At 42.7% G+C, this 27,754-nt stretch overlaps 2 protein-coding genes, 1 long non-coding RNA gene and 2 other non-coding genes across 5 annotated transcripts; 2 read left to right on the top strand and 3 right to left on the bottom strand.

Annotated features, from left to right (window-relative positions):
* The first annotated feature begins 176 nt into the window (after positions 1-176).
* On the top strand, positions 177-17,819 carry ubap2a (ubiquitin associated protein 2a). Its single transcript, XM_042501931.2, has 27 exons — positions 177-335; positions 2,191-2,328; positions 3,024-3,101; positions 3,536-3,646; positions 6,437-6,599; positions 6,754-6,837; positions 6,922-6,985; positions 8,079-8,176; positions 8,354-8,412; positions 8,515-8,585; positions 8,890-9,085; positions 9,226-9,496; positions 9,635-9,939; positions 11,168-11,394; positions 11,552-11,834; positions 12,151-12,190; positions 12,319-12,493; positions 12,831-12,882; positions 13,818-14,127; positions 14,285-14,376; positions 15,484-15,534; positions 15,643-15,736; positions 15,823-16,239; positions 16,366-16,470; positions 16,571-16,638; positions 16,760-16,951; positions 17,043-17,819. The coding sequence occupies exons 2-27, from the start codon at positions 2,233-2,235 to the stop codon at positions 17,136-17,138; spliced, it is 3,798 nt and encodes a 1,265-aa protein (XP_042357865.1). The 5' UTR covers positions 177-335; positions 2,191-2,232; the 3' UTR covers positions 17,139-17,819.
* A 442-nt stretch (positions 17,820-18,261) lies between these two features.
* Positions 18,262-25,331, top strand: LOC148190168 (uncharacterized). Its single transcript, XR_015778352.1, has 3 exons — positions 18,262-18,986; positions 23,194-23,436; positions 25,200-25,331. It is a non-coding gene; the product is annotated as an uncharacterized LOC148190168 (long non-coding RNA).
* nop56 (NOP56 ribonucleoprotein homolog) lies at positions 19,823-26,140 on the bottom strand. The gene is made up of 12 exons (XM_042502445.2): positions 25,998-26,140; positions 25,238-25,327; positions 25,044-25,158; positions 24,244-24,408; positions 23,797-23,995; positions 23,217-23,404; positions 22,737-22,888; positions 22,446-22,546; positions 21,921-22,069; positions 21,594-21,715; positions 20,639-20,752; positions 19,823-20,389 (listed from the first exon to the last, which is right to left on the bottom strand). Exons 1-12 carry the CDS (start codon positions 25,998-26,000, stop codon positions 20,054-20,056), a joined length of 1,734 nt encoding a protein of 577 aa, XP_042358379.2. The 5' UTR covers positions 26,001-26,140; the 3' UTR covers positions 19,823-20,053.
* Positions 20,843-20,909, bottom strand: LOC121961603 (small nucleolar RNA SNORD57). The gene has a single exon (XR_006107061.1). It is a non-coding gene; the product is annotated as a small nucleolar RNA SNORD57 (small nucleolar RNA).
* Positions 23,002-23,121, bottom strand: LOC121961631 (small nucleolar RNA SNORA26). The gene has a single exon (XR_006107066.1). It is a non-coding gene; the product is annotated as a small nucleolar RNA SNORA26 (small nucleolar RNA).
* Positions 26,141-27,754: the final 1,614 nt, after the last annotated feature.

Raw genomic sequence — 27,754 nt, 5'->3', positions numbered from 1 at the left:
TATATATACACATATTGTACAGCCTATGCATGCAACCCATTGGTAGGTGTCAGTACAGGGAGATCTCTGTGGTAGACCAGTCTAGATTGTGATCACATAATACTTTAGAAATTATGTAACTGTGTCAATAAGCACAAGAGAGGAGGAAATAAACTAAGACGTCAAAGTATAAAGTAATAGTCGCCTGAACGACGTGTGTTTGATAGTGTCGGGGAGTTAGTGTTTGTGACCGTGCAGTCTGTGGCTGTGACCCGAGGAGAAGGGAGCATCCACCACGGCGGCGCACGTCACGTGACCACCTTGTCTGCTCCTGGCCGAGTGAAGCGTGTTAGCAGGTAATAAAAACACTATTCTTTCAATGTTTTCCAAGTTAACTTTCTGTCTTTCAACGCGTTTAAACCATTAACTTAAGCGCGTTTTCGCTGAAATACTTGGCCGCTGGCTTCGTCGTGTTGCTCACACGGGGCTGTGAGGGATGTCTTTCGCAATTTTTCTGTTGTCTTGTTTCCCGGCGAGCAATGTCGGGATGGGATTGTGCTCCGCTGAGAGGCCTTTTTCTTTTTAGATTTAACACAGCTATGTTGTTAGCCGATTAGCCTGTTGTTTAGATGCCGGGGACAAGCCTGATATAACTGCCAACATCGTTAGAAACCCGAGGGGATCTATATGTACATGAAAGACACGAGCGAGCCAGTTAGACGATCGTTGGCTATCAACTTGGACCAGATTTAGGTAGCACCGTTAGCTAGCTTCATCCCCGCTGCATCGTTTGTTCACTATCGACGGTCTAGTGTCAGCGTTAGCATGCTGGTAGCTAACTTGAGTCTGAGCTAGCGAGGACAAAGGGACCCTAGTACCAACAGCACCAAGTCGGTCAGTGTTGTGTCGAAAACGACGCTACGAGATTTGTTTTTTTCAATATAGACATGCGGCCGTTACTAAATAGCCCCGTCAAATAAGTAACCAAAGAGCAACGGGCTAACGTTAGCATTGACTCAAAACAACACGCCGCTTCCTTAATTACCAAAATAAGCTGATGCTAATTGTCAGTTAGTTACCTGTAACCAGGTGCGTGTTAACAGGAAATAAAATTGGGGCTTGATTTGTTGGTTCGGCATGTCCAAATAAATTTAAACAATTGTGATGTGCGGAGTTACTGATTGATTGTTTTGTTATTGTTTATCTTTCACACCGTCCAGATTCATCCTATTAATGACATGTTAATATTTTATTATTTAAAGTACAGTTTACAGATGCTTTCGTAGGTTTCCTACTTCTAGAAATCTTGACATTTTTCCACAAAAATTACATTTAAAGCCATATCGTCTTTCTGCATTAGCTTTGTTCAGACCCGCAGCCAATGGCATCGGTGCATTTGCCCACGTCACTCAGGCTCTGTAAACTGGATTGCTATTGTTCTCTGACATAAAACAAATGGGTCACTGGGGATATCTGTAGTTATTATTCCAGCAATGGACACCATAGTCAAAGTTTGCATTATAAATGCACTGCAGGGTATTGTGTCATGGTGAGAGATTTAGCAATCACCTTTTTTGATGAATAAAGCCCCTGTATGTGTGTATGTACATGGTTATGTATATGGTTGTTAGATGTGTTTAATATTTGCTATGGAAAATTATAAGTGCTTGATTATGAGGTATCACACCAAATTTGCAAGATTGTTTACAGAACTCAGCTGTCAAATACACACTGGGGAGACTTCAGCATTTAACTGCAGTAGTTAAGTGTTCAGTATGTGTGTGTCTGTATAATCTTAGATACTGTAAACGATCCAGCGTATAGAGGGGATTTGGGGTCAGGGTGTGTAGTGTTTGTTCTGCCTCACACACTTTGCAGTCCGTGCTGTTTGTAAGAGGACACTGGGTCGCTCTCCCTCCTTGACCTAGATTTCCAGCAAAGCTGTTGTGTCACCAGGCCAACTGTGTCTTACAGCCTTCATAAGGGCAGTATTCATGATTGTGCAATCAGGCTTAGCTATGCTTCCAACACATACTTCTGATATTAAACATTCATTTTCTGCCACATACTCGCCCAGGCTAAAGTATTGAGGCTCTGCTGTAACAAAATTGTAAATGAACTAAATGTGTTTGTGTTTTGGACATAATCTATGGGTTTAATAACTGTTACTTGATTTCACTCACCCTTTCTTGTGCTTTGTTTCCTTTGCAGATTTTTCTATTTTGTACATACAGAGTTTTGTATATACTGTATATGATGAGCTCGCTGGGCAGCGACAAGGCCCGGGGCCCTCGGGAAAAAGCGCTGCCTGCTGCCACTCACACATCACAACCACAGAAACAGATACAGGTGAGCCACCGCAACCACATGAACATGACAAAAATGGGTGAAAACACACTTGCCAAGCCACAGAAATGTTGATACAACACACCAGCGTACACACAACTACCTTTGCCAACAAAACCACAGCGCACACATTATGCAAGGAGATCTCCTTGGTCAATATTGAAAAAGATTATTTAAAAAAAAAAAATGCAGCCACATTCAATAGTGACATCTTGCCTCAGACAATGAAAACCCAGCTAACACTTTCATCCATCCTTGTAGATACACCCATACAGTCAAATGCAGTCTAGTACAACAGCTCTGCCACACATTCTTTTGTAAAGATTATACTGTTAAGCTTTTGTTAAAACATACCCAGAGGTGTTAGTTAAACAACTCTATGTTTACAGACGTCACAGAAATATGGCAGGTTAAATATTAGAAAACACCTCAACGTAATGCAGCCTTATCCAGCACCACTACAAAACTACTTCCTTAATAATAATAATCATAATCATAATAATAATAATCATAATCATAATAATGATATTAATAATAATTCTGACAGTGTTGGTTCATACTGAAGATACTTGTTTTTGTAAATGTAGAATTTATGCCTGAACGTTTATATTGGATTGCATTACATTTTACAGGTGTACCTAATAAAGTGGTCACAGACTTCTCTCTCAACCAAAGTACCCATTGTCTCTGTGTTGCAGGCTACTGCTGAACAGATCCGGCTTGCCCAGGTGATCTATGACAAGAATGATGCTGACTTTGAGGACAAAGTTAACCAGGTGAGAAAAGGCTTTGGGCGTATTTTAGCCGGGGTCAGGGCAAGCTGTCATGTTCCAGGGTTCCTGTGAATCCCTAAAAAGTCTTCATGGGCATTGACGTGTTTTATTTTGGAAGAAAATTTGAAACATTGTCTCTAACCATTAGCAGTTGATGTCAGTTTGTGTTTCTTTCCTTTAATTTTGGTCATTGTAACATTGGTCTTAAATGTCATTGTGCATGCATTAAAAAAAGTCTTACATTAACTTGCCATAAGCTGTAGGAATCCTGTGTTCTTCCATGACTCAAGTACTTTATATGGACAAGAGAAAACTGCAGTTTATGATGTTATGTGTAATGCCATGATGTCATGTGGTGCAAAAGTGGTGTATTTTGTCATGACAATGTTTATTCACTACAAGAATGTCTTATATGGTGTGTTTGTTGCTTTCCCCAGCTGATGGAGGTGACTGGGAAGAACCAGGATGAGTGCATGGTAGCGCTCCACGACTGCAACGAGGACGTTAGCAGAGCCATCAACTTTCTCCTGGAGAGCACTTCGGATATGGTACATGACACTGTGCTCATTTAATCTCATTTTAAACTTTTTAAAAAATTTTCTGCTATATCAATTTGCATTGTCTAATAGTGTGAATAGACTTCTTTTGAAGGTGGAATATGCAGCAGTCCTGTGCGATGAGTGTTTTTACTGTGGTATGTGAATTTGAATTTGGAAAATTAATGAGCACAGGTTAAAAACAAGAGCATGAACTGTGAACATAAGTGAGAATAATCATTTAAGCTCCAGATTTTCAGTTGCACTTGTGCTGCCACATATTAGATTGAATAGTTTTAACAGCAGACATTTTGACATGTCCCAGTAAGAAAAGCACAGGCATAATTAATAACTATAATTACGGCTGAATATCATTTATGCTGGCTGGGTCCTGGTGTTGTGCATGCTGGCTCTCTGCCAAGGCGTAAACCTCGTGCTACAAGACTTTAGACAACTCTTATTTGCTGTGCTGCTCATGCCATAAGACATTTTTTTGTCTCAGTGTTGGCATGGTGACGTGAGGGTGCACAAACTACACAACAGGTCTCAGACCAAGGCCCTGTTCTTTGTACATATTTAACAGAGTTATCCTTGTGAGAATGCTGAGAATTTGTCTTCAAAGTTAAAATTCATCTGGAAGTGTTGTCAGTGCAACAAGTCCTTAACCACAAACTTGCAAAAGTGCAGGCTTGTTTACAGTTTGCTTGATCATTACCAAAAATTGCTTCTGTATATATTAACCACAGACACAAACTTACTTTCAGATACAAATGGCTCACTTTCTTTCTTTTTTTTTTTTTTTTTAATGATGACAGAGTGTTGATATAATTCTGATTTTAGACAATTACGTGCAGGTTATTATGAAAACACATGATCTGTTGGTATAATTTTCACAATTTAGATGAGATAGACCGTGCAAAAAGACATAATTAGTCAACGATTCTGACTGTCAAAAGACAAATGGAGTCTGGATAAACAAATTAATCCACAATCTGCTCTCACATAGCCAAACTAGCTGGATGATAATAAAAAGGATTGTTATAGCGTGATTACAGTATGCTAGCGTGACACAGAGCTAGAGTTCTGCTGTGTAGTACCCTGTGTTTATGCATTGCTCTAAGCCCAATATACAATCACAGTAGTTTTGCTTATAAACACATGTAAAATGAAATCCAAGCCATTGCATGACCTGTGAAGACAGCTGTATTGATTAAAATAGAATCATATCTGTTCTATCAGAGGTGTGACAGATGAGTGAAAAACACAGCTAAGACATTCTGTGTGAGCTAAGGGTGAACATCATAGCCCTAAAATAATATCACAATCAGGACTTCAAATTAGCACCAGCCACCAACAAAATGCTGTAAGATATCCAAGTGGCTGCTAGATTTGCTTAACTCACCAGCCAAAAAACAATGCTAATCTATTGAGTGGTTGGAAGATTTTGGAATTTTGGCAAGATATGTGGGCATTTTTGCAATAATCAAAGTCTTGATTCGATATTGGCAATATTTCAACTTGTTGACGTGATAATATCATAACGTTATGCACAGCAACAACATGATTTTTTTTGGGATCATATTCAAGATTACACTGGCGTTATCACGAACAGTGAGATATGGCACAGCCCTGGTGTAAACAGCCTGACATTGGAAAAGTACAGAAGATATTTGATATCTGTTTGACCTTTTTACTTAGTGAAGAAAAGAATAAAGCAAACTGGCACATTGCTGCTCAATATTCAGTTAGGTAACATGTTCAGAAAATGAACAAATGTTGTAAAAATATTATGTTATTTTGTAAATACTGGTGCAAATGAATTCAGTAAAGTAGTGTTAAGGATATCTTGAGTGTTAGCTTGCTCTTTGTAACATCAGGGTCTTTTAGCATAAAGGCACACCACTGTGCACAATTTCCCCTCTTCTGCTCAGAGAGCAAACTCAGTCAGGCTACGAAATGTCTGGCAAACACTTAAGTGTTGTTCTGCCTTTGTGTTGCGAGTCCAAGTGAGTGTCCCGACACTTCTAAAGAGTACCAGCCGGCACAGATGGCGTGGAGAGGCTGTAGGGCAGGGCAGCCAGCCAGACAGCAACCTTGATTGTGTTTTTGGTTTTGTGGAAATCCAAAAATAACAAAAAGCTGGTTTTCTCCTTTTGATGTGGAAGTCTCTGTTGTTATGGTATATGCTGCAACCCGGTGACTTCTTCTACTTCTGTTGTACTCTTCAAGATCCTAACGGTCATAAACAAAATTAAATGGTTACTGAGTGAGTTTTCTGATGCTTCAAAAGTAGATGGCAAGAGAAGAGTGACCTGCTATGTAATAAACACATCAGAATGTTGTTTTACCAGTAAATTTTGAGTTGTTTTAATATTGACTTTCTAACATTACAGGTCCTCATCTGATATTTGTTTTCTCTTACGTAACACTGCTGCTTAGTGTGCACTTCAGTACATAAGTTGGTCAAAAAATAGCTGACATCACAACTTTCCTGTAACCATTTCCAGAAGTGTTTTTATAGTGTCCTCCTGTAGTGTTTGGTAGTGCCTCTTTATCCTCTTGAACAAAATACTCTAACCTCAGAATGCCAGAGGCTACTGCAACATGATACAACTGAAATGTCAGTGAAATGTAGGCAAAGAAACTTTCTTTATTAAAAAGAACTGCCTACTTTGCTCACTGAGGCATATTGTCGGTGCTGATACCTTGTTTTATTTCTGGCTGTAGTTTTCATATTTTGTGCTCCAATTTGAATAATTCTTTCTGTTTTTTTTTTCTTCACCGTTCCTGTTCTGTGTTTAGACCTCATGGGAGACGGTCGGGAAGAAGAAGCCCCTGGTGAAGGAGGGTCCATCAGACAGCAAGGAGAACAAGGAAAACCGAGAGAAGAAAGGAGAGAGGGAGGCTAGCAAGGGCCGCGCGGCAACCAACCGTAAGGGCAGGGGGGCCAGTCGCAGTCGACCGGGTAAGGCGTCTAAACTTCACATTAACATTAATCGAGTTCATTGTCTCCCGTCTCTTCTGCAGCTTCTCAGTCATTTATCTGTTTGTTTTATTACGAAAAACTGTTACTAATGCGGTGTCTGTTTCTATTTTTCCTTGTATTTGTACAAATACAGCACGTCCAGAGGAGAATGGCGTGGAGGTGGCACCAGTGGACAGAGGTTCAGATCGAGGTCGGAGGGCTAGAGGCGGTGGCCGAGGTGAGCAGGTACACAGTACAACACTTTTCAGTCCGCTCAACACAGGATTGGATGTTGTTGACCTTTTGTGTGAATGTTACGCAGGATCTGGAGGTCGAGGTAGAGGCAGAGCACCGCCAGGGAGCCGGTTCTCAGCCCAGGGCATGGGGTATGGTGGCACCACACATACACGCACAAACTCTCAGTGATTTTCACATATTTTTAGGTGTAATTTAATTAGAACCGGAGAGTTTTTTCAGTTAGAAAAAGGAATTTTGTTTCTGACAGAAAGTCAGTTGTGTTTTTCTTGGAACTCAGTATGACATGTCTTTCCATACCCCTGCGTTTCCTCCTTAAAGGTTTTCTGTTGAAAGTCTTAAGTCACCAGTCGCATTATCATCTGAATAATAAATGTATCTCACCTCAGCCTCTACACGGCACCAGAAACCCAAAGCACAAATAATTCCTCTGTTTTCTAATAGGAGCTTTGCGTAATGAATAGTATGAATAAACATTATTACTTCATTGTTACTTTGATCTGTTCTGTAAACACAACATCTATTGGGCGTCTTTCTGTCCTGGAAGTGGGATCCCTCCTCAGGTGCTCTTTCTGAAGTTTCTACCACTTTTTTTCCCATGTTTTTTCCCCCCTAGTTGCTTTAAGGGGTCCAAGGACAGAGGCATGTCGTAGGCTGTAAAGCCCTTTGAGGCAAATTGGGATTTTTGATAATGGGCTTCATAAATAAAATTGACTGAAATCTGTTTTTTTTTTCCTTTTCTATTTGATTTTAGAAATTGCCTGGTATTACTGCTCTTTGTGATTGTGTTATTATTCCGCATATTGATCTGTTGTGTCTAAACAGAGAGCGATAGAGACGAGCAGACACACATACACACTCACGCAAGTAGGCAGACAGACAAAAACTTAGCTCTATGTGTGATAACAAAAGAGCAGAGGAGAAAATTGCTTGCTGACCAGTGTGGAGTAGGCGATAAAGAGAAAGAGAGAGCGCCAGACTACGTCAACACTGTTCCTTATTTGAAAGTTATATTTTTGGTATGAAAAAGAAAGTAAAATATAAAAAAAAAAAAAAGGTACCATCGGGCATAAGAGTACCTGAATCAGTTTAAATGTGAAAGTTACTCAACTCCAGAGTGGACGCTGTCAAGTAGGATTATAATTACCTAAATCTGTCAACCCCTCCCTGCCCATTCAGTTTTTTTCAGTGTAACTAAATATACCTCTCCTTGGCTGTTCCCAGGACCTTCAATCCAGCGGACTATACCTCAGAGGCGGGGTCAGGGACCACACAAACTGAGGTGTGGGACACGGCGGCCAACAACAGCACAGATGGGACAGGTGAGCAGATACACCACACTTCAAACTGTGATGAACAAGTACATTTAATGTATTGAGCAGATAGTACTGTTAGCTCTGTGTATTTTGTGTAAATGTACATAAGCTAGAGGCATCCTGCTTTGTGTTTACATTCTCATCCCACCTGTATTTGAACTTTCATCACTGGTTGCTCTTCAGTTACCTGGAGACATACCTTGGAAGACTGGTCAGCTGAGGACTGGAGTGAAGATGTTAGTGTGAGTTGACACAATTACAGTAGAAGTCTGTCAGTCACAATCAGATGTTTTGGTGTATAATTAAAACATTTGTGTCTCTTGTGTTTTTGTTTGTTCCTGCAGCTCTCAGAGACCAAAGTGTTCACCTCCTCATGTGCACCTGCTGCTGAGAATCACATCACACCTGGGCAAAGGTAAGTAACTGGCTTAATTGTAACATAAAACATTGGTATATGGAGGTACACACATTATTGCAGTTTATTTTAGTTTGACAACAATTACTGTGCAGCAAAATGTTTGGTATTCTAAAACTCTGTCAGTCATGGAGGAGTAACATTAATTCTGGTATATTTTTACATGCTGTTAAGTTATTGGCAATGGAAAATCAGTGCTATATACACATACAAGTATCTATTTAAAACCCATTACATTGGCAGCCTTTGATCTGGTGTCCTGCAAGCATCTTCTCATTGACTTTACCAACTGTTTCCGTGTTAGTCTGGACCTCGCCTCTCTGCTGCAGAAGCCTGTAGTTGGAGGAAGAGAACCACCCTCATCCTCTTCCTCTCAGAGTCTGGTCTTCACCAACTCCCACCACCACCACCACCACCACCACCAGCCACCGCAGCAGCAACAGCAGCCGCCCCCCAGCCGAAACGCCACCAGTAGCACAAGCTATGCTCATGCTGCTCTGGTAAAAGAAAAAAAAAGCTCTTAATCCGAAGTTACTTTTCTCTGCACCGGTTTTTCATACACATTCCTTCATGTAATCACTTGTGAACAAACACAGAAACAAAGACTAATGATTGCACTTTCTCCTCTTGCCTGCGTCAGTCGTCAGTTCTGGGAGCTGGTTTTGGGGACTTGGGCCAGGCCAAAAGGACTCAGCCCAGCGCTGGAGCTCAGATACTGGAACAGCTGAAGGGTCCTGGCTTGGGGCCACTACCCTCATCCCAGGCCGTGGCTCCTGCCAGCACCCAAGGAAGCAACACCTCCATTGGCCGACTGCCAGGCCTAGGAGCATCTGTACCTCCACCCTCCTCATCTAGCTGGGACATCAAGGCTTCAGAATCCAACACCACCTCACTGTCCTCACAGTTCAGCCGTAAGTGTTAAGTGGGACGATCCTAGTGCAGCCACGCATTCAGGTGTTTTTTTCATATGTTTTAATGTTGACACGAAAATACGCCTTTTTAAATAAATATACCTCATCCTTTGTTTGTTTGTGTGTCTGTGACTGCAGGTGAGTTTGGCCTGCAGCCAGAGCCTTCTCTTGTGCTGAGCCAGCTGGTTCAGAGGCACACCGGCCCCTCCTTGCCTCTGGCACGCCAACCCAGTCCTCCATCGCAACAACAAGCGCCCCACGCTTCAGCCTCACCTGCTCCGCATCACACCAGCACGCCAGTACAGGCAGGCCCGATGATGGCTGCTGCTGGTGCTAAACCTCCTGCCCCTGGCGCAGGGCTGGACCCTCAGGGCAGCAGTACACCACAGCAGCAACGGGCACAGCTCAAAGGCCAGAAACGAAGGATACCTCCCACATCAAAGGTAGGGGCTTTATATTGATGGACAGAAGTTGCAATGACAATCTGATGCACATAAGGGTACTCTAGAACAGTGGTTCGCCACTGGTGGATCGTGATCCAAAAGTGGGTCACGTCTCTGTTCTAAATGGCCAGCAAGTGACTTGGGACTAAGTCAAGTTTGTAAAACACACTTAATTTTGAAGTGAAGTGAATTTTCAGCACAGAGCTTTGATTTTGAAGTGTTGTTTCCTGCTGTAGAGCGAGAGGTTTTTTTTTAGTACAGCAGCCTTTTTACTGCCCTGTTCTTGGTATTATTCGCCCTATTAACATGCTTTTGTCACAAGTCTTGAGGCTTTTAGTAATTGCACTCTATTCTTGCAATCATTGTGTTCCAAGCCCACGTGTTTTTTTACAATTTGAGAAATAAAATTGATTATGTAATGGTTTTCCTATGTGCGGACTGTAAACTAATGACTAAGGAGAAAACTGGACCAGTTTTTAGGATTAGTTTTTGGGGCTTTTCTGCTTCATTTCTGATAGTGAGAGAGAGACAGGAACGGCAGAGGAGAGAGAGGTGATGGGGTGCAGCAAAGGGTCAGGGCTGTACTTGAACCTGGGCTGCTGCAGGGAGGGCACAGCCATATGACTTATAAACTTGCTTTTAACTTTGCTCATGTGTGCATTATGGCTACCTCGCATTCCCTGTGTCCATTAGGAACGATGGTCGTGCACGTCCTCAGAATTGGCATGATACGTCTGCAAGATTCAATACACACATGAATGGTAGAGGCAGTGTTGGCTTGAACCAGACAAATATTGCTATTGTCACGGCATGCTTGAGACAAAATAAGCATTTTCTACCCTGATTTGCAGTGGTCTCAAATTTAAGAATATAGTAACCCCTTTGAGTGTCCCCAGGTTTATTGTTACATCTTACAACTGGGAAGTCTTTTTGTGGTGTGAGTTATCTTTTGTAGTTCATAGGCAAGTATGTGAACAGTTCAGTTCACAATGCAGCCAGTTTTCTATGTAAATACATGGCTCAAAACCAAGTGTATTGCCTTAATGGAACGAGTTCTACCATATGAGATACCAGGGTGCCTAGCTCTGGGGTTTCAATCTTAAAGCTATGTCTTTGAAAGGTTGTTACTGCCCTGTGTTGGTCTGAGATTTTGCATCAATGCATGTATTTTAGTAAATGATGTGAATGTCTTGTCCTAAACCTGATTGTGTTCCCTCCATCCTGGCAGATCCCCTCCACAGCAGTAGAGATGCCAGGCTCGGCTGATGTCCCCGGGCTAAACCTCCAGTTCGGAGCTCTGGACTTTGGCTCGGAGTCGGCATTGCCGGAGTTTGGAGTTGTAGACAATTGTGCGAGTGCAGCATCCAGGGAGTCCACACCAGCTCCTGTCCCAGCACCACCTGCACCGGGACCAGGGACACAGAGCCAGACAAGCCTGTACTCCAAACCGCTCAGGTACTGTCACTGCTCACTGACGAGTTCCATCTCTTTAGTATATATAAAGAGATTTAGCTCTAAAATGCTACAGATCAGCCATAAAAGACATATAACCTAAGCTGTCAGTAAACAAATTCTAATAACATGTTCTTCTGACCCTGCTGTTGTCTTGCAGTGAGTCACTGGGCAGCCCTCTCTCCGTCGCCCTGCCTCTCCCCCTCTCCTCATCAGAGCCAGTATATCACTCCTCGGTGCCGTTGCCCAGCCTCACTCCCTCCTCATTAGGGACTGCTAGTTCCTCTAACCCTCCCTCATCTTCTTCGACAGCCTCCACCACCTCCTCCTCTGTACCTTCCTCCTCTCACTTCTCTACAGTGGGAGGAAGTTACGATGGGACCATGCCCCCTCACACACGACTGGCCTTTTCCCAGAGCAAAGAGGCCACAGGGCCAGTCATGGTGAGTTGAAATAGCCAACAGAATTGCTCATCCTGCCTTTAAGGGATTTTAACTTTTGCAGATGATGGAGATGAGTAATTTCTCAAATTCAAATATTTATCACATTTCTTCAACCTGTATAAACAGTGTGACACTGAGACATTTCAGGTTGTAGCTAAATACCCCCCCCAACCCCAATGTTACATCACATTGGAAAAAACTTTTAGAGGAGCTTACCAAAATTAGAATTTGGGGATTTGAATACACCAGAACACTACTGGAAAGCATAAAATACTCATTATTCACTGACACTGAGCTGCATTTTTCTTATCACCAGAATGGTCTGAATGGTGTAAGGACCTCTGCAGCTCTAGACAGTAAGTTACCGACTTCCAAATTATTTGTTCAATGTATACTTCCTATTGTAAATGTCAACAGCCATCATTTTTGGGCTTGGTTGTTTTGAGACTATTGCAAATAAAAACCTTCATTTTCTTCCTCTCAGCATCATCAACATCCTCCACACCGAAGCCAGAGTCTCCGTCTCTGAACATCAGCACCAACGGTGCCTCAGCGCCCTCCTCCCACTTACCCTCCACCCTGCCTGCACACAGCTCCACAACACTCTCCAACCTGACACAGGACCTGCCCTCAGCCAGCCAGCTCAACTCACTCAACAGGTGACAAACACTCGTGGCACACTGATCACCAGCTTAACTTGGCAAAAATGAAACTTAATATTCATTGCAGTTGAATTTATAACCATGTTTGGCCATACTGAATTCTCAAGAGAGTTCAGACTAGTGGATGCCTGCAGCTGCCACTCCTATATATATATATATATATATATATATATACAGTATATGCAAATGTATGTATAATTACAGCGATACTGTCTCAATGTTAAAACTGCAGTGATTGAATTGAGGAACGTAGCGGTATACAAGCTAAAATATGAATTATTTCAGTACCCCAACAGCACACTGATCATCTCTTTCCTCTGACTTCACTCTACAGCCATGTCAGCAGTCATTCCTCAGTTTCAGCTCTGGGCTCCAGCTCTCTCACTGTAAGTACCTGTCTCATTTTCCGCAAGCATTATTTCTTAAACCTACTATGTGATGACTCATTCTGTGTAATGATATGTAACCAAACACCTGACTCTGTCTAATGTAGGGTCTTCACGATGCTAGAATTTCTAACTTGATACCGATACCCAGCAAAATACTCAGTACTTAAGACCATTTTAATTACCACTGCGAAAAATGCCAAAAAATTAAGAGGCATAAATAATATTTTTAATGAAGATAAAATCAATGCAAATGACAACAATGTTTTTATGTTGCCTCAGGTAGTGCAAAAAACAATAAACCAGCAAGCCAACTGTAAGATATCAATGACAACAATGACATACATATCTACTCCGCTATAGCTCTATTTATTTTCTGTGTATCTGGTAACTTGGTACCATATTTTTGTCAGCGATTAAAAAGAGTTTGACGTATTCAGCTGCTAGTGAAGGGGGGCTGTGAGCCTGCCTGTCTGCAGTGGTGCTTGGTTGTGTGTGTAGTTGTTTGCCAGTGGAGACAGGAAGAGCGTACTGTTGCAAATGAGTATCCCATCCAGTACTAATTTATAATGTATAATTATTGGAGTATTGATTTTTTTGACAAGCATAGTTACATGCCACCTAGAGCTCCATGGTTTCAGCATTAAAAGTTTTCTTTTGCATGCTGTCATGTTGATACAATATAAGACACTGCATGCCAACTAAAATCAAAGTCACAGCCAATGAGTCAGTGAATGTTGACGCCATGAAAATATGGAGGGGAAATTGATGCGTGCCATCTGGGTTTCAACACAGGGAAAAAAAAAGAAGGTTGAAGATCCCTTCTCTGCAGTATATTAGTGCCAGCACATGGGCAGTGTGTTTATGCATTGCCAAATAAAATCTGAAAAGTAATTTCAAATTGAACCGCTGTCACTCTTCCTCTCTGTCTTCAGTACACCAGTGTTGACAACAGCAGCGTGAGCTCTCTGGCTCCTTCCACTGGCTCCTACACATCATCGCAGCCCTCAGCCCTCCACTCAACCCACAACAGCAGCAACAGTAGCAGCGGCATCAGCCACCTGGCCAACATGCCCAACATGGGCAACAACATGAGCAGCACAGTTGGTGGTATCGTTGGCACCAGCGGACTTCACTCTGCTGCCATCGCCGCCAGCACAGCGCTGGGACTTGGCTCCAATGGAGCTACTGCCACGTCCAACCTCTCTGCACCGAGGACCACACCCCTGCTCTCCTCCTCCACTGGTACAAAGACACCCTCCAGACATGGAGGAATGTACATGTGTGATGGGTTGTTTTCACTCATTGTTGTGCTCCTGTGAAGCAAAACCTGTGGGTGTGTTGCTGTTCCTTCACATGAAAGTATATGGAGCTCATGTTTGTCATGTCATTGTGTTGTCAGGTAAAGCTCCTCCTAACTTGTCCCAGGGAGTGCCTCCTCTACTGCCCAACCAGTATATCATGGGCCCAGGGGGGCTGCTGCCAGCATACCCAGTAAGTAGCCAGTAATCAGTAGCCCTTTCTTATATTGAGATCCCGCGATAGGTCCGCAATGAAAACCCTTCGTTATGCCGGCTTTGATTCTTAAACAGAACTAAACAATGGCAGCATAATATGTGTGATTTTCAGAAAGCATGCCGATGTTCTGGAAGCAAAAAAAGTGTGTCGGGCAGGATATGCAATATAACAGCATGGGCCTCTAAGTGTGACTTATAACATCAGCATCAGCAGCACTTTATAAACAATAATAATGGCGTAATATGGTATGACAGTCACTTACTGTCCATGTGATATGGTAATTAATCTCACTCTCTCCTCGGAGGGTGAGGAGCTCCAAAACCTCATTGTCTCCCCAATTTGCAGACATTTTCGGTTGCTGTTCTTCCTCTTTGAGTTAGCTGCTAACTGCTATCAGCTGCTTTTTAAATCTCCCTGTGGTGGGTGGCACACATAACATGTTATCAAAGCATCACACCTTTGCGCCTAACCCTTTTGTAAGAAATGTGAGGCTGGATAATGCCAAGACGTACCGGCCTTGAACAGGCAGCGTAAAAGGGGCTTTATTAGGCCACATTTAAAAACTGAAAAAAATCTGCGTTCATTTGATAACATTGTGAGAGCGATCCTTGTGTACACAGATCTGCAAAAAAACAACCGAAAACGTTGTAGCATGTATGCTAAGCCAGTAGTTAGCGGTGTAACTTTGTAAAGACACACCATAGAAGAGCACCAAGCGCGGGGAAAGTGCGGCTGTGATGTCACTGTTCTCACAGGATTGCCAGTTTACATGGTGACAGGAGGGGTTGTGTTTTCAAAAGATTATACTCTGGAACCCACTTTCAAAGGTTTGCATTTTCAGGCCCCTAAAACGCTGTTGTCGTGTGAACAAAAGGCCAAACCGCAACAAAACTGCTGTCATATAAACGGCCCCTTAGTGTGCTTGTTTTTCTTATAAATCCCATCTATTCAGTCCCATCGGATTATTGTTGAAAATTCAGTTTTTATTTCCTTAAAGAGATCTTAGTGACTGTATGTTTGTTTTTAATTTGGCACATGTAGCAGTGTTTATAGCTGACTGTACCTGTCCTTTGTGTTTCACAGCAGATCTATGGCTATGAAGACCTACATATGCTCCAGTCCAGACTGCCAATGGTGAGCCTCATCACAACGCTCTTTGCCTCTTCTCTAGTTCTTACTCCATATTTTATTATCTAGGTTTTTTTTTGTGACCCCTCCCCTGATCCTCTCCTGTCCCTTCAGCCCTCTTTGCAGGATTACTATGGAATCACATTCCCGGGCCCCACAGCGACTCTCTCTGGTAGAGATGGGAGCCTAGCCAACAACCCCTACTCAGGTATAACACCTTCACCTTTCCCTGGCCTAAAGAAATCCTAAAATCAAGTGTTTGGTCTCACGCAACATCTCAACTTTGTTTGTCAGGTGAAGTCACAAAGTTTGGCAGGAATGACTCCACCTCCCCAGCACCCCCCACAAGCCTGGCAGCCCCGCAGCCTCCCCAGGGCCAGAGCCAAGGACAGAGCCAGGCACAGCCTCAGCCTCCCCAGGCCCAGCCTCAGCCGCAGGGCCAGCCGCAGCACCACAGCAGTCAGCAGGCCTTTCTGCCTCCGGGCTACAGCTACACAGGCCTGCCTTACTACCCCGGGGTGCCTGGCGCCGTACCAAGTGCTGCTGCCTTCCAGTATGGCCCCACCATGTTTGTTCCTCCCGGGGGCCCGGGACCAGCCTCAGCCAAGCAGCACAGTATGGGCCTCGGCCTTGGAAACCCCTCGGCGAGCCCCTTTCAGCAGCAGACACAGCAGCAGCCCAGCGGTTACGGCCAGCACACCTTCAGCTCAGGTCAGTGAGCACACAAATTAATTTAGGTTAAAAATATTTACAGTATATTGTGTTGATTTTCTTGCATCTGCGTTAGTGCGTATTATTTGAACTCAGAAGTTTCGGTTTCTGTGTATTTCTGTTCAGGGTATGAGGAGCTGACAGCGGGGCCAGCAGGAGTGGACTACAGTAAAGGATACAACTCCTCCTCACAGGCACAAGCCAAATCTGCTGCTTCTGGGCCCGGGAAAGGTGAGAAAAAAGACTGTTTCTAATATGTCTATTTAAAATGTAAGTTTTTAAAGTCATGCGGAATAATAATGTATATATGTTGTTGCTGTCCTTCTGCTAGGCGTCTCAGTGACGTCCAGTAACTCGGGTGTGCCAGACATCAGTGGAAGTGTTTACAATAAGACCCAGGTGAGCCTCAAACACCTCCACTCCTCGGCAACCCTGTTGTCTTACTGTGTAAATAGTGTTCACACCAATAATTATATAACAAGGTTTTGAGTTGAATTTGTCCCTCATTCTCCATCTGTAGTCTTTTGATAAGCAGGGTTTCCATGCGGGGACCCCTCCTCCCTTCAGTCTGCCATCAGCACTGGGGGGTCCAGGCCCTCTGAACCCTGGAGCAGCTCCTGGAGGCTATGCACCGGCCCCATTCCTTCACATCCTGCCTCACCAGCAACCACACTCACAGCTGCTGCACCACCATCTAGCTCAGGATGGACAGGTAACACCCGTCGATGTTTTGTTACTGCTGCATAGGTTTTTACCGATTAGAGTTTCTCCGATGCTTAAAACATACGTCTTTCCATGTTCAGAGTGGTCCGAGCCAGCGTGGCCAGTCCAGCAGCCTTCAGCAGAAGAGCCAAGTCAACAAGTCGAGCTACGGCAGCTCCCCCTACTGGGCCAACTGAGATGGCTACATCTACAGTGTGTGTGTTTGTGTGTGTGAATGGACACGGGCACACAACACCACACCTGCGTATGACTGACGAGATCATAGAGGGACAAACCATTTTACAACACAAGCTAAAACACACACTACCACTCCCCTCCCCTTTGCTCTGTATATCCCCTTTTCAAATTTATGGCTGTTGTATGTAAAATATATTTATGTATGTATTTATACAGTATATATGTATTGGTAGGACATAAAATGTGGTTTTCTGCATTTTGTTTTTATTTTGAAGGACATTTTATTTCAAAAAAAAAAATGTGGAAAGACGAGAATGCTAAATCATGGAGATGAAGTTGGTGAATATACTTGAACACAAGCATCTTGTGATGTGGATTTTTTGTATGCATACATGAACTGAGAATGATGTACATAGATTCTACACATCATTTTCACGGCAAAGGCCTTTTTTTATTTTAGAAGAAATATGTTTTTGTAACTTTGGTCTCCCGCATCTGTGAATCCTTATATTGAGGGTGACTTGAGTTTATAGCTTGACTTTTCTTTTTGCCCCGTTTCCCTCCATCTGACTCTCATTCCTCTTAACTAGTTGGCTGGTTTTACCAGCCAGGCCTTGGATTTGATGTCATTTTAACATTGGTTTAATCCTTGTTGTCCAAATTAAAAGCTCTGAACAGTTTGTATGGTTCTGGCATCAATATTTTTACCAACTTTGTTTTCCTGGATTCAGATCCACTTTTCATGCACACATAGCATCATGCTAAAAAATTATAGCCAAAGCTATAATAGATATATAAAGCCAAAGCTTTCCCAGTTGTGCAATGTAGGATAGTCATGGCACAAGCAAACACTTAACGACATAATTAATATACTAAATGTCCAAATGATATCATTGTGCCAAACATGTTCAGGACACAGTCAGTATGGACGTCAGTACCTCTGAGCACAAACTAGAAAGGCCAGTCACAAGTCTTACAGGTTCAGGCATCAGTACCAATGACAACTGAATTGTAGGTAATAATATAATATCTAATGCTCAAAGATAAATGTACCAATAACTGGAACATGCAAGTATGTATAGATGGAAGCCTAAAGCACTCACTTGAGCAAAACAAAAAGTTATTTTCTGGATTAACGACATTAGCCTATTATCTCACAATTCAATCAGAAAAAAAATTAATGGGAAAAAAAGTTGTACTGTCAAATTGTCAAGCAATTTGATTGGTCGAGAGGCATTCCACGAGTGTTGACATAGATTATAACTAGCGCACTAGAATGGACTCAAAAGTAGTCAAAAATAGTCTCTTAAAGGGCTCTGATTACAACTACATCCCTGGGACTTCTAACTCGTCATGTATCACTCCGCTTCACAGGTGATTTTGATTGTTAATTGGGCCTACATTAACATCACTGTAGACTGTAGCGTAACCGACTGTTCTGGAGGCCCTTGGAGTCATTGTTTATTAGTTATGCAGTAAGGTGAACTCAGGACACTCGGTCACATTGGCGGCAGCGGTGTTTTCCAAAAAACTGCGGTGAGGGATTTTCTGTGGACGTGGGGAGCCGTTAGCTGTGCTGTTTTTTTTTTAGCTTAGCTGCCTCAGTATAGCTAGCCGGCTAACCCCCGCGTGGTGCTTCAAGACTGCACAACTATGCTACGGACATTTGGCGCGGAGACGAAGAGCTTCTTAAATCCGAGACGGGGAAGTTTGACAGACGCTCGCCCAGCAGGGACTAAGGTTGACCAGCCCCCTCCCTTCATTGGCGACGGGAGCCAGAGTTTCCTCAGCTGGAGGAGGCTGTCAGCGCGAGTGCGGGAGGCGGCGGAAACTGCAGTTGTGAGCTGGTGAGAATACTTTCAACTCGAGGGACACAACTTATTTCACTGCAAACACACATATAATTTTACATGTTACTAAGCAGCTGCCCTGCGTTTAACATGTAGACCCAACTAACACACAGTAGCAGGCTTGCGGGAGAAAGTTTTGTGTTGCTAGGCAACAACTATCACTTCCGGCGGCTGCATCAGAACCAAACAAACAAATCATAAACAAACAAACAAATCATCATCTGTTGTCGTGTATATCATCACGGCTGTGCTTATCGACTGAATCACAGCCACGATGATATACAGTAAAACATTACTGCCTCTTGTGTGAAATTGCTTTAGTATCTCAGAATTATTAGTTTTAATAGATTTTTTTTTAAAAAAAGGAGATCTCGTTAAAACAGGAATTACAGGAATTAACTAGATTATTTTGTTTATTTGGAGAGCAAATTTTATTCTCAATGAAATATGACCCAATTTCTACTCGGGATCAATTAACTATTTCTGATTCTGAAAACTGTCAATTATTCTGAGATAAATCTATATCCAAATAAAAAAACCCCTATGTATTAGCCATTTCATTTTGTATTTTGACATAAACCATGATGGTAAAGAAAAAAATGAATGGCAATGGTACAAAGGTGCCAGATACCAATTCAAAGTGCCGCTGAAACACGTCAAATTACAAAGAGGCAGCATCCTAAAAATGACAGGAAAACTGCCCTAATAAGATAAACAGTCACTAATAGATCATTAGTCACGTTAAGCACTAAAGCCTCAGTGCCAGTTAGCAAGAAACTTACTTGAGATCTCACAAGTGACCCATGAACCTGCAAAAAAAATGACAAAATGTGTTTCCTTTCAAAAGTTTTAATCCAGTTATTTACAGAATTACAAGTATATGTCACTGATGTCAAGGCACAGTTACTAGCATTTCTTTGCAGTCTAACCTGCTTTGAGGTTGCCCCAAAACAAAAGACAGTACAACATAAAGCTGCTTACATAATCTTGCTTCAGTTTAAAAGTAAAATGAATAAAAAATAAACTGTACACAGGTATAAAGATTCAGTCTTTGACCACATTGTCTATTCTGCAGCCTCTTTTTTCTTCTTTTTCTTTTTCTTCTCTGCCACAGGTGTTTCTGGGGTCTCTTCTGCTGGCTCTGCGTCCACCGTCTCAGTCTTTTGTTTCTTTTTCTTCTTGGCAGGGGTTTCTGCTTCCTCTGCTCCATTATCTGTGGCAGCGGCACCTTCCGCCTGAACCTTCACCTCCTCTGCTTTTCGTTTCTTTTTCTTCTTTGCTGAGGTGTCTGCTCCGTTCTCTGCAGCAGGAGTCTCCTCTGCCGCCACCTCCATCTCTTCAGCTTCTTGTTTCTTCTTTTTCTTCTTCACTATAGGGACCGCTACTTCTCCATTTTCCACCTGGAAGGAGGTAAAGAAAGATAAGTTCAAATATTAATTAGATTTTCTGTTCTGCTTTAGTCTTAAGTGTATAATAACCCTTTAATTGACTGCCATGTCTGACTCACTTCAGTGATCAAGTCCACTGTTTGGGACCAGCCAATGGTTCGGAGTCATGCCGCTATAGCATGTCGTACACTGAGACAGGACCATGTATGGGTCAAATCTCAAATCAAACATGCAAGGCCAGACGCTACAACTAAAGCTTACCTCAGCTTCACCGTTGGCGTCACCATTTTCTTCTAGCAACTTCTTTTCACGCTTCTTGCGTTTCTTTTCCTTCTTCTCCAGTTTTCGCTTGATCTCAGCTGCAACATCAGTTGCCTGAAACAAGATTGTAAAAAATAATACATGTTACAAATCAGTGGAAACATACAAACTTATCACTTATTTTTCTCAAAAAATCTCAATGCTGCATCAGGCTCATTAAATCAGTTTTTACCCTCACAGTGATGTCAGGGAAAGAGTTGTCATCATTACAGCATTACCAGGCTGAAATTATCCCAAGTGCCTTTAACACAACATGGCAACATCGTAACACCAGCCCCTCCAGGGTTTCGTGGGTTTCTTTTGAGATTGTTTCTGCATAAAAAGACCTCATTTCGGGGAAGCTTTTCTACAAAATCGTGACTCATGTTGCAATGCAATGATCTTTCAAAGATTTAGGAAGGTGAAAATTAAAAAGTAGTCAAAAGGATGTCGCAGATTCAGATCCAATGAGCAACAACAGGTCTGCTGGGTTAGCACGAGCTAACACAGCCAACAAAGAGCCGCTAGATGGTCCTAACAATTTACACAGACACCCAAAAGGCCCGACTATGTTTCCAAACCCGTTAATAACCGTTCTGTTGTGTTAGCCCTGTGGCGCTAAAGATTAACACTCTCTCACTCTGTGACAATGTGTAGAGCTCACTCTCCTGGGTGCTAGTCTCATGATACAGACAGCAAGACAAGGAGGGTCTAAGCAAATGAAATGAGATTTTAATTCAATATAACAGTCAAAGGCCGCACCAAATTCACAGAGATATGCTGAGTTGGCATTAACTGCTGCCATCAAAATCCTGAGGGGCTGATTCACTTTAATAGACAATTGATCCATGTCCTATAAAGTGTACCACATCTTATCACATGCAGCAGCTTGCAAGTTTTATTTTTCTGAGCTCACCTCTTTCACAGCTTCTTTCATGACATCCACATTCTTCCGTGGCACCTCGCCTGTCTCGTAGAAAGACAGGCGCTCTTCCACCTGTTCACGCAACTTGTCACCAAACACATTTGTGGGTACCTCTGCAAGAAAGCAGACAACAGAAATCAATCACAAAGCCACCAGAGGATTACAGTAGTTAAAAGTGACACGTGGCTTTGCTCAGGAATAAGCTTGTCACCATCAACCTGAGGGATGAATACTGTTGACGAAAAATATGAGCATCATTGCAATTACGCCACATGGATTGTCAGCCAACGTGGGCGTTACTCTACATGTCTTATTCACCAGAGAAACAGTCGATGCGTGAGGCGATGGTGCACTTGTTGGCCAGATATCTGGAGATGCGGCCTTTGTTCTTGGCAGCAGCGCGTCCAATGAAGGTGGAGTGGAATATCAAACCATACTTGGGGGTGTTGCCACGGGTCTTTAGGGCTCTGTGTGAAAATACAGGTGAGTTCACATTCAGGGTTAACAGTTTTACACTAAAATGTTATCCTAGTCATAAAGTATAACCAAAAAGTACAGATGGAGAAACTAGGTCAAGGCAAATGCACATCCTTGATTGGATTTACAAAGTTTTGTGCTTGCAGTTCAGGACCTTCAGTTTTAGTAAAAACAACCATTTAGCAAGTTTCAGATTTTCTACCTCTGTACTGCAAGTGGCTGCTCAGACTGTGGGGGTGCATTTGGGCGAGAGGGATCACTCCAGAGGAGACGTTTATCTCCTCTGGTCACCCTGCTCTGCTCCTGCCCAGCCCTGCCATCACCGCAGCCACTTCTTTCCCCAGCAGGGAGGGGGTGCCCCAGTACCTGAACAGGGCCTTCTCTGCTCCCAGGATCTGAACGGTGGAGGCTGGGTACTTGGCCAGGTTGGTTAGACTGCCGGCATGAGAGATCAGACGAGCTCCCACCTAGAGAAACAAAACAGCGTCAGTCTCACTGAAAGAGAGCTCAAGACCTACGATTGAAAAATGGATTTTGATGAGGACCATCAGCACCGGATAGGTTTTTCAGCACATAGATTCAGGGGATTGACAGATTTTGGTATAACATCATTGGTCCTGGAGTATTATATTTGGTATAAGAGAACATTTTACTTACCACTTCTCCGATTAAGGCTGCAAGATTTGGAGCCACCTGACTCATCTTGGAACGCAGGTACTCCTGCAGCTCCAGCCGATAGGCAGCCAGAGACACGACACGACTGGAGAATCTCTCTATGTTGATCAGGTCAATGGGAGAAATGTCCATACCTGCAGAAGAGATCAGGAGAAGGTGTTGAGCAGAAGGATACTACTACTCACCAGCTCTGGGCAGTGCGTGTCGTTTCTACTATCAGATGTTAACACTGGTAATTTCAAAGTGAGGGTGTTTCTCCCGACAGGATCCGCAGTGAGGATTTTTGCCTTCACTACAGGTTTATGAGAGAGCTACTCTGCCCCCCTGTGTTAGACACCAAGGACAATTATTGATCCAGGGTGGGCAAATAAGGGGCACCAAATGGTGTGAAGTCAGAAATGTTTAAGATCGTTAAGTGTTTGTATTTTAATCTCTACAGGAAAAAAGGATTCATTTGCTAACCCATGGAGGAGCGTGATGCGTCCAGGATGGCCTGAGCTTTGCCAGCATCCATCACCACTTCCTCCAGGCTCTCCAGATTCTCCTCTGACAGCTCCTTCCTGTTTCCAATAAGTTGAGTCAGGCGGCAGTACATCGAGTTATCTGAGACGATCTTGATCAGCTCTGGGAAGTGATAGCCATACCACTCACTGCAGACACAAGGCAGAGATTGAAAGAAAAGGTAAGCATTTGAAGGATTAAAGACAAACAAACAATGGATGCATCATCAACAAATACTAAAAAATAAAGAAAACAGTGACTGATATGTTAATTAACATACAACCAAACCTACTATTCAAAATGTTGATGTTAGTTGACAACTTTCCACCTGATACAGAGCTGTCCGCTACTGACTTTTAACACTGAAACTCACTTGGTGTTTGCAACTACATGGAATTTGGATGACAACATCGTCATTCAACATAGTAAGTGACTGCCAAACTCAAACTGAGCACAAGGACTGAAAAACCACAATCTGAAAAATCCTCCTTTAACCAGTAGGCACGTTTTATTTAAGTGGTGTGATTGAAGGACACTTTACCGGACGCGCATGGAGAAAGTGTTGATGTCTTTGTCCAGCTGATCCAACAGAGCGATGGACTGGATGATCATGTTGTCGACCCTGTTGACGTTGAACTTGACTTTAGCTCTGGAGTAGCTGTGGCCAAGACCCAGCTGGGCCTTGGAGGCAGCCTGGGCAGTCAGACCCTTCACCAGGGAGTGGAAATGCAGGCGCACACCTGACAGGACAGGTAACAGATAGAAGGTTTTGTCTCAGTTTGCAGGACTGTAAAAAAACAGCATGTGACCAGTGGCTGTTCAGATTTTCAGTATGAACCTTCATGAGTTTCAGGATTACAAGATGACATCACAACAAGCCACATTTTTAGAACATTAAGATTCTCAAGATTTTGATATAATGCTCCCATCCTAGAACTACAAACTCACTGTATTCAATCAGCACAAAAACTGCATACCATCTCCTCACCTCTTGTTATCTCTGACACCACCCCACTGGTCTGGATGGAAATGCTAAATTCCTCTTGCAAGGCTGCTCCAATTTTGGCATCTGAAACCCCCAACATAGCTTTCTTCTTCCCAGAGAGGGGCAGGTTTGTCTCTAGGAATAACTTCAGGTCAGCATGAACAACACCTGCAAGCAAAAGAGGAGAGGTCTCTTGTCTGACTGTACACACTGTTTAAATGAAGCTTACTTTCTGCAGCAAAGACATCTGAAATATGTGACACTGACTAATGTGACTCAAAAGAAGGCTTGTTTATCTTTACTAATTTACAACTATTTTTTCCCATATAAGTCCAACAAGTGCAAATATAAAGTAAAAATGCAGTATCATTTTTGTTTTGTGGTCTTTCAGAGAGTAGAACTTGACTGAGTTTGCGGCAGCTATTTCCTCACAAATACTAATTAAAGCGGATTTAATAACTTTTACAATTGTAAAAAAAAAAAAATTGTAAAATTTTATTTGAGGCACGTTAAGACTTTTAAGTGACCAGCAGCCACCCTAACTAATTTGCTTAGACAACAAACTAGTTAATTTTGGCAAGATCACACTAATGCTTTGTCAGCTTTAGAATAAAATAACCAAGTAAAAATCCACAATTTTCAGGTCAGCATATTCAAAATACTGCTGCATTCAAAAGGCTTTCCTCGGTTGTTCAGGGTTGACATTAAACTGTCAGCACAGTAACTCAGTGGATTGACAGATTGTTAAAACATCATTACAACCGAGGACAAAATAATAGCCACAAGGTAGGAGATGAGCTTGCCTTCAGAGACTGCATTCATGTTCTCCAGAGCTGCCTGGGCCGACTTGAAGGGGAAGAAAGCAGCCAGGCTCACCATGCTGTTAAACTTCCCAATGTTCAGCACGCTCTCCTCCACCTGAAACACAAACAGTTATCTCTGCTGCATCCGAAAAACAGATTAAACCCGCAAAGAGAAGCGAGGACCGAGGACCCACCTGAGGAAGCAGCATGCCGATCTCCTCCACCTCTTTGACGGCGAACAGCGCGTAGCCCGACGCGTGCTCGAACAACACGTGCATCAGCACCTACAGATGGTGAGCGCATTTGATTAAGTGGTTACAAACAAAAGATATCATGAAAACAAATGTTTTATGTATATTGTTGAGCGGGTCTCCAGTCTCCACGTGGTGACGACGCAAGTCAACATTTCCCCTGATTTTTAGTATCGACATAATTAATGTTAATTTGGTAAAATATGCAATGAAGCATTTTAATGCAGATATGTTTCAGACTTCAGTTACGTAGTTTACTAACGATACATTAAATCTTTTAAACGCAATCACGCTGTCGTCACGGACCCACGTGTTGACCAGGGCCCATGCGTAAAAGTGCCACGAAGCTAACTTAAGCTAACAGCAGAGCTAACGTTAACCCATGGACACGAAAGGTAACTAATGTAATACGACTAAAAGTATAAATCGCATTTTTTCTCGTATATGGCTGTGACTGATAAAGTTGCTCCTGTCTGCAGTCGTAGCCTAAATAGTTCAATTTAAGACGCATTAGCATGCTAATGTTAGCTACATGGGTGGCTAACTGCTCCACTCATGTTGAAAGGCCTTCAGCTAGTCAAAAGTAAGCACATGAAAATAGAGATTTCTACTTCTTAAGAGTCTGTAAAGTTAAAGAGGCTTCTACTGCACAATATAATGACAACATCTGTAATTGCCAAACACCCAGCACCCCTTCTCTTACCATGATTAGTAAATTTCTGCAGCAGCACGCAATGCGTGTCTGCTCCTCTCCTTCACCTCAGGAAAAATGACGGCTATCACACGTTTCAGCGAAGTACCACGTGATCCAGCTACCGCGATACCGACATAACACCGCGAGACCCGGGCGAGAAACTCATGGTTTTGTTTGTTTTTTTTTCACGTATTGTTAACAAATCCAACGAAAAGACTGAACCCAATATTTTACTGCGTCTCTTCAGAGTATCGCAGGGTCAGGGGTGAACTTTTTCCTTAGGCAAACCTGAAAGCTAACGTTGCCCTGGTTCCCTCTTCAAAATGTCTATGAGATTTCCCATTGGATTTTGTTTCATTGCAGAAAATAAGATCTGTGGTAAGCAAATCAATCAAGTCAAGTCAATTTTATTTCTAAAGCCCATTATCACAAAACACGGTTTGCTTCAGAGGGCTTTGCAGCATATGACATCCCTCTGTCCTTAGACCCTCACATCATCTAAGGAAAAACTCCCGAAAAAGAACCCCTGTAACGGGGGATGTACGTAACAAACATTTATGATACTTTCAGGTTTTGTTCAGCAAGATAATCTTCACAAATGACCTCCATTTTTAGGATTTGTGAAACCTAAATGTAATCTCCAAAAGTAAAAACCCAGGTTAAAACAAAGTACACTATGGTTGACTTACCACCCCTAAGAGGCTGAAAGAGGCCAGTCTCTTTGCCTTGAGCTGAAAAGTTGTGAATAATTTAACTTTTATCCACACCCAAAAACTGCCAGAAAAACATGTGCAGTAACAAGAGAGAAGCGCCTGACAGGTGCACTGTAGCATCGGGAGAATATGGTTTAGCTTGCAACATATTGCTGGTGAAGTTTTTCTAGCAATGCATGTCTGTGTGATCGGCCCTGAAAGCCGTGTTCACCGCAGCTGATGCAATGATGTTCTGTGGTCTCATTTAGCCACTTGTCAGCAACCCATGTTTTTAAGGCCCATAAAAGTTTTTAAGTTGGCGAGTGGAGTACTTACTGACTCATTTTATGTCTAAGAACAAAACGTGAAAGTCTCTAAAGCATGTGTTAACCACAGAGTTTATTTCAGTCTTCACACCAAAAACTCATTGACTTTGAGACGAGGGAACCGCAGGTGCTTAAATGCTAATTCATTTCTGGGTTTTAGGACTCATTACTGCGGAGGTCTATGGGGATCAGCTTGTTTCTGGAGCCAGCCTCAAGTGGCCACTAGAGGAACTGCAGTTTTTGGCAGTTTCTGCATTGGCTTAAATTGTCAGCACTGGAAGTTGCTGCTTGATTCTCACTTACTCTGGCTGACAGTATTGCCCCCATAAACAGATGCAACACTGCCCATAGAGAACTGGAGGGAGGGCAGGAGCTCTAAAAGAGCAGGGCTCTGTCAGTTTGAGTAAAAAAATTAAATTTAGTAAAGTTAGTTAAAAAGGAGGATGCAGAGGAGATTTCTTTCAGCCACAGATAAATACCATAGAATATATGATACATATGTATCAGCATTCTTGGGAGAATTTATGGCAGCAGGACGTGTAAGTGGGACTGAGTCAAGATAAACTACAGTGCCCATGTCTTTTTTCCAATTACAAGTCAATTCCATATACGTAACAACACATTAGAGACAGCCTAACGTCAGGTGATGTAAAAATGTAACAAGTGCTTGTGCGTCATTGGGGTGTTACAAAAAGTGCTACAGAAGAGACACAATGCAATAAACCAAAAACCGTGGCAATATTTTTAA

The sequence above is a fragment of the Plectropomus leopardus genome, chromosome 2, assembly GCF_026936395.1.
Source record: "Plectropomus leopardus strain MGB_pleo_1.0 chromosome 2, ASM2693639v1, whole genome shotgun sequence".
NCBI classification, from domain to species: Eukaryota; Metazoa; Chordata; class Actinopteri; order Perciformes; family Serranidae; genus Plectropomus; species Plectropomus leopardus.
Note: the sequence above shows the minus strand (reverse complement) of the source record. Positions and strands in the feature narration are given on the sequence as shown.